The following is a 6,506-nucleotide window of genomic DNA, read 5'->3' as shown; positions in this document are numbered from 1 at the left end:
ATATATATATATATACAGCCTAAACTTTGATCATTTGCATCAAAGAGACCATTGCATCAAAGAGACCATTAATAAAGATAGTTTTGCTGCTAATGCGTTAAAATGATTCATGTCAAAAGCAATAATGAACTATAAAGACTAACTTTATAATGATACATTGAATATTAAACACAAGTCCAGGCTTACCTGAGCAGAGGCTCCTGTTGTTTCTGTGAAAGCTGACTGTGTGAGGGTGGTGTGTGTTGTGGCTTCTCAGTTCTGCGATTTACTGTGAAAAGCTGATGTAGTAACAGGAGGTGCGGTATGGTTGTAAAAAAAAAAGTTAGAGGAAGCGTTGAGCAAATAGGAGGAGGCGGTTTAGCTTCAAAAAGTTAGCTTACTTTCTGTACGATAACGGGATCGATATAGACAAGGACCATTTAAAACGCCATGTTTACTATAAATAAACTATTGGAGTTAAATACAATGAGAAACAAATTGTTAAAACTTAACTTGCGCAGTTTTATTCTTTGATATTTTATTGAATAAGTGGCTCATCACTATTCAACGATGGTGCGTTTTCGTGTCATTTGAAATTTCAGAATTTCACTTCTCTCCCACCCCGATGTTTTATTAACTAGACTTTCCAAAAACAGGTAAATCAGAGCATTGATACATTTTTTCTTTGTGTAATTTAGGTTAGCTTTAGTTACTCAACATTTTATGTTGTTTAATGCATCATTTAATTTATTTACCTTTCATATGAGTTTCAACAGCCTGTTTGTCCCAACGATAGTGAAATTTCTGATGGCACCTAAAAGCAGCAGGTTATCGTTTTTATTGATCCGCTTGCGTATTTTTTTTCCTTAGAGCTCTTTTCATTTTGTGCTTTATTTTATTGTAATAATCTGCTATCATATGAAAAAAATACTGCCAAAAACAGATGTTGAATCACAAATATGTGATTTTTGTTTCATTTTTTTTTTTTGTTTCCCGCAGGGTTTACTTTTTTAACTTGTGGGCTTCCGTAGATGCGGAAGTCTTGTTTCACAACTGAGTGTCCGTGCCCGGCGTGACATTCACCGCTGTGTCAGCTGAGTTKGGGTTGTGTTGAAGTGTCCAGCCAAAATGAGAATACTGAAATCTGGTTTGTGTTTGACTAAATCGCAGCTTTTTGCACCAGGAAGCGTCACGCTTAAAAAGGTAAACATCAAATGACGAACATCACTTTACATACATGTTTCTCAAAACCAGGCTCTAAATTTGTCTGTTGTTTTTTTTTTTTTAACTTAGGTGCTCATTAATAGCTGTCGGACGTGCTCTTCTGTTGTCTTCCCCAACGAGAGGATTCGTAACATCGGTATCTCGGCTCACATTGACTCAGGGAAGACCACCCTGACTGAGAGGGTCCTCTTTTACACTGGCAGGATAGCAGAGATTCATGAGGTGAGCACCTGGACGGGCTGTACTTTTGTCTCTGTTGAGTTTTTTTTTTCTCCCAGGTGAGGTGAGCAGGCTGCTGTCATGTCCTCCTCTGTCTGTGGTGTGTAGGTGAAGGGGAAGGATGGTGTTGGAGCCACTATGGACTCCATGGAGCTGGAGAGGCAGAGAGGCATCACCATCCAGTCAGCAGCTACATACACCATGTGGAAGGACCACAACATCAACATCATTGACACGCCAGGTGATAGAGCTGTGCTGAATCCAAACACCCAGAGGATCTGTTTCTTTTGATTTGTTGACAACAAGAGCACCCTAAACACTACCCATGACTTTGCTGATGAAGCCTAAAGCTAAAAAGTCAAAAACTAGATGCAAGKTAAACATAGCAAAGTGCTAATTAAAGCAAGAAAAGCAGAAACACTCGCTAATAGCAATATGTGAAAAAATACTAACTAAAAACTAAATGTAAAAAAATCTAGGGAAAAGTAACAAAACCCTAGTTAAAAGCTTAAAGTAGCAGTGTAATCTCTAAAAGCTAAAACTAGGATAAGGCTATTTAAAAACTAGAAGGAGCCAGCTGGAAGCTGACAGCAGCAAAACACTTGAAAAAAAAGAGCAAAACTAGTTAAAAGATAAAAGTAGCAGATCAACTGCTAAAAGTAGCAAAAGCTATTTAATTTAAAAGCTAAAAAGAGCAAAGGCTGACAGTAGCAAAACACAAAGTAAAACAGTTCAGCTCTAGCTAAAWGTCAAATATAGCAAAGTACTATCTAAAAGCTAAACAAACTCACTAAAAGATGAACGTAGCAAAGGCTAGCTAAAAGTAACAAAAGGCTAGCTACAAGCTGAAAGTAAGTGTTTGTTAAAAGTAGCAAAAAGTTAGATAAAATTTAAAATCAGTTTAAGACAAAACTAGAGCAAGTTTGCTGAAGACGATTTTAAAGAGAAGAGATCTCAGTGTTTTTCTATTGAAAAATAAATTCGAAAACCAAGGTGAATATCCTGATGAAGCACTTAATTCTTTGCTTTTAAGAAAGATCTCTTAAAACAAACATGGTAAGTAAAGTGCTTCCGTTAAACGTGTTTACAATGAAAAGATTTATTTATGTTTAGGCTGYCATAAAAGTTTGTTTGTGACAGATTCTTAAAATCAGTTTTTGTAAAGGTTAAACCAAACAGGCTGATGTTTGAACCTGAACAGTGGAACCGTTTATTGACCAAACAGGTTAAATATTGTACAAACCTCTCTTTGATGAGGGGGGAAAAATGTTGTGACATCAACTTCCCAGTGGACCACCATTATCAACCAATCATCAGTCCTAAATAACGTGTTCACAATCAGTTTCAGCTACTTCCCCATCAAACTTTAGCTCAACATCTTCAGACTGGACTGAGATGTGGCTACTTTTGTGTATTAGCATCAGCTACCGAAGCGTCATACTGCTGTGTGTTTCTCAGGTCATGTGGACTTTACCATCGAGGTGGAGCGAGCGCTACGTGTGCTGGACGGGGCAGTGCTGGTCCTGTGCTCGGTGGGAGGCGTCCAGTGTCAGACCATAACGGTCAACAGACAGATGAAGCGCTACAATGTGCCCTTCCTCTCCTTCATAAACAAACTGGACCGACAGGGAGCCAACCCGGTCCGAACCCTGCAGCACCTGAGGTACGGCGTGTTTTTTTTTTTGTGCGCTCTCAACACGCAGCAGTCGTCCAGGTGGACGTCTGTAAACAAGTGGCTTTGTTTTCCAGATCCAAACTGAACCACAACACYGCGTTTGTGAACATCCCAATGGGCCTGGAGGGGAACATGCGTGGCATCATCGACCTCATAGAAGAGCGCAGCGTGTWTTTCGATGGGCCGTTTGGGTGAGAAAGCCTCAGAATATTATGGTTTTTTTTTTATCTGACTAAACGAAGGCTCCAGAAGAATTTGTCAGTGACACATGTAACGCAAATAAAAACAACATCTGAAGTTTCATCCTCCCTGCAGTCAGACCGTCCGCTACGACGAGATCCCAGCAGAATTTCGAGCTGAAGTTGCGGACCGAAGGCAGGAACTGGTGGAGTGTGTCGCTAATGCCGATGAAACTTTGGGCGAGATGTTCCTGGAGGAGAAGTTTCCCACTAAGGACGAACTCAAGGTTCGTTTCATCAATGGGGGATTTATTTAAAGAGTCGCCAAATGAATTTTTGTGCTGTAAATCTGTGTTCATGTTCAATATCAGTTGGCAAACACTTTGATGTTTAACAGGTGTATGGCTACGTTCACACTGCAGGTCTTAATGCTCAGTTCAGATTTTRTGAAAAAATCCGACCTTTTTGTGTGAACGTTCACGTTACATTTTAAATGTGACCTGRATCAGACCCSTGTGTGAACGCWKCACAGCACTGATGTGACARGCATGCGCAGTAAAAGACGTGACGTCTCATCAGCCGGCTTGTTTGTTCACAGAGCTAGCATGGATGCTACATTTTACACATCGAATCAGAAGTTGTTGTTTAATCAGAGCCTATTAAATAATTATCTGACCTGCTTCTTTAGTTCAGTGTTTATATCTGAACCTGCCTCTGACGGGGATGCTCCAGTGAAGCTTTTTTTTTTTTTTTTGAACGAAACTACGAGCTGGAAATAAAGTATCGACCGAGTAGCTAACTTTAGGATCGATACTCTCCGCGACCCAGGCTGGTCATCGTTATTATCAAACTATCTACGTGGAAAATGGAAAGTAAAAAGATGAAGCAACTGGACTTGTGTTTTGGAGCTGTAAACACATGGAGCTACAGATTTAAACAGCGAGACTTCAGGTTAGTGTCTTATCGATCCTTCACCCCCTCCTCACTGATGAAAAAGTCAGATGAATGTGACATGAGCGTTCACACTGCAGTCACTTTGAAAACATCAGATATATATCCAATTTAAAACCACATACTGAAACGGCCTGGGTCGGATTTGAAAAAATCGGATTTGTCTCGTTCAGACTGTCATAAAAAAATCGGATATGAGTCAGATGGGTCAAAAAAATCAGATTTGCCTGCAGTTTGCCTGCAGTGTGAACTGTTTAATATTTTCACTAATTGAGATTATTTGATTTGATTTGATTTGATTTGATGATGACTTTATTGTCATTGTATGGAGCGCAATGAAATTACATTTAAGAACACCCGTTCAAGAAGACACACACATGACAAAAAGATGGGGGAACAGGTCATGCGGCKACTGGCAGGGGTCGCGTTACCTTTAAAAAAAAAACACACACACACAAGGGTAGATGAGGAGCTCTGCCATGAGGAAGTTTGGCTTAAAGACACGTCCCAGGGGTGTTTCTGTTACCAAAAGGTGTTTCTGGTCCCCACCTGTCGTTTTGCTCCTCTGCATGGCTTCCTGCAGGATCTCTCAAACATGCATGAATGAGTCAAAGCAAGGCTTTGGGCATGTTTTTTATGAGAGTATAACATTGTAACATGATACAAAACTCAAAAAAGTTGATTTTACATGATATTGCCCCTTTAAAAAGATTGTTTTGCACGTTTGACATTATATTCTTTAGATGCTTTTAAATCTTCAGTTAAAATTTATTTTTATTCTTTGACCTTTGTCAAAAATAAATGCATATAAATATATACTTGTGTATATTTAGAATTTAAACTTTAAAGTCAGATTAGTCTTTAATCTCTAAATTCTGCTTTTTATTCACATCTTAGCATTCTGAATTTAATCTCAAATCGTTTTTGTTTTAATATTCACGACTCTAATCTCAGAATTTTTACTATTCTTGGTTTTTTGAAACAAAATGGTTTCAATGTTTTATTTGTATTTGAGGAGTTTTTAAGAGTTTTCAAGAGTTTTATGATTCAGTCAACAATGTAAATAAACACCAAAGCCTAAAGTATTTTCTGTGCTGATAAATAATGTATTTGGAGCTAAATTACAAAAATATTTAAAATTTTAAGAAACTCCAACAGGTAGTTTAGTTTTAATCAATGCCATCTTCAACACCTGGTCAGCTGTTTTCAGCTTAGTTAAACGACTCTGTCCAACTTTTATGAGATGTTTTTCTGCCATAAAATTCAAAATTTCTATTTTTTAAAAATGGTCCAATTTCAGGATAGTTCATTCTGTTTCGTTGTGAATAAAACACAAGTTTAGGTAARTAAATTCTGTCTTTATTTACATTTTATACACAGCTTTTTCAGAACTGGGGTTAGGACTAAAAGGTTTTTTATTCTCCTAATTTAAGTTGTGAATAAAGCGGATTGTATTTCCCTGCGCTCTTCCTGTCCCGTCGTCCTGCAGGCGGCGATCCGTCGAGCCACGTTGAAGCGTCTCTTCACCCCGGTGCTGGTGGGCACGGCGCTGAAGAACAAGGGCGTCCAGCCTCTGTTGGATGCCATCGTGGACTACCTGCCCAACCCGAGTCAGGTCAAGAACTACGCCATCCTGAATGAGGAGTGAGTGTTTACAGGGASACAGTCAGGAACATGAGCGATGACGATGTTGAATATTGCAGTGAGACGATCAGCTGCTGGAAACCCAACATTTTCTTCACTTCTCTTTTTCTGCTCAGTCAGCATGARGGGAGAAAATGCAAGAAATGATTGAAATATTCTGCAGCTGGAGACTCTTCAGACTAAATAAACATGAAATTTAGTTTTCTGTCTTGTGAAACTCTAATGTTTGGCTTTTCTTGTGTAACAGAAATTCCTCTGAATCCTCAAAAATTGAAATGGACTCGACAAGAGACTCTACAAACCCCTTTGTTGGTCTGGCCTTTAAGCTGGAGGTACATTACTTTTCATTTGAAATACAGACGAGTTTGCTTGTAGCGTTTTGGTAAAAACAAAAATTTGCAAATGTCACTGAAATAACTCGAAACTAATCAAAAAAATAACAAGAAAACCTGAAACTCCGWTAATGAGAATCAGTTTTGCTTGTGGATTGTGGATCAAAAGTCAGCTTATTTTTACATTATTGTAGGGCACATGTGTCAAACACAAGGCCTGCGGGCCAAATGTGGCCCGCGGGTGACTCCTGTGTGGCCTGCCGGGGGGTGGGAGATGGGGGTTACCCCCCCACCCCCCAATTT

At 39.2% G+C, this 6,506-nt stretch overlaps 1 protein-coding gene across 1 annotated transcript in view; it reads left to right on the top strand.

Moving 5' to 3' along the window:
- Nucleotides 1-945: 945 nt before the first annotated feature.
- gfm1 (G elongation factor, mitochondrial 1) overlaps nt 946-6,506 on the top strand; it is a 14,159-nt gene continuing 8,598 nt past the window's right edge. Inside the window, exons 1-8 of the mRNA XM_014029572.1 lie at nt 946-1,182; nt 1,273-1,425; nt 1,531-1,663; nt 2,881-3,085; nt 3,172-3,288; nt 3,413-3,563; nt 5,717-5,871; nt 6,119-6,203. Of these exons, the coding sequence (XP_013885026.1) occupies nt 1,108-1,182; nt 1,273-1,425; nt 1,531-1,663; nt 2,881-3,085; nt 3,172-3,288; nt 3,413-3,563; nt 5,717-5,871; nt 6,119-6,203 (1,074 nt within the window). The 5' untranslated portion in view covers nt 946-1,107. The remainder of the gene's footprint in view (nt 1,183-1,272; nt 1,426-1,530; nt 1,664-2,880; nt 3,086-3,171; nt 3,289-3,412; nt 3,564-5,716; nt 5,872-6,118; nt 6,204-6,506) is intronic.

This window comes from Austrofundulus limnaeus, unplaced genomic scaffold (genome assembly GCF_001266775.1).
Source record: "Austrofundulus limnaeus strain Quisiro unplaced genomic scaffold, Austrofundulus_limnaeus-1.0 Scaffold920, whole genome shotgun sequence".
NCBI classification, from domain to species: Eukaryota; Metazoa; Chordata; class Actinopteri; order Cyprinodontiformes; family Rivulidae; genus Austrofundulus; species Austrofundulus limnaeus.
This window is presented reverse-complemented; position numbering and strand designations above follow the sequence as displayed.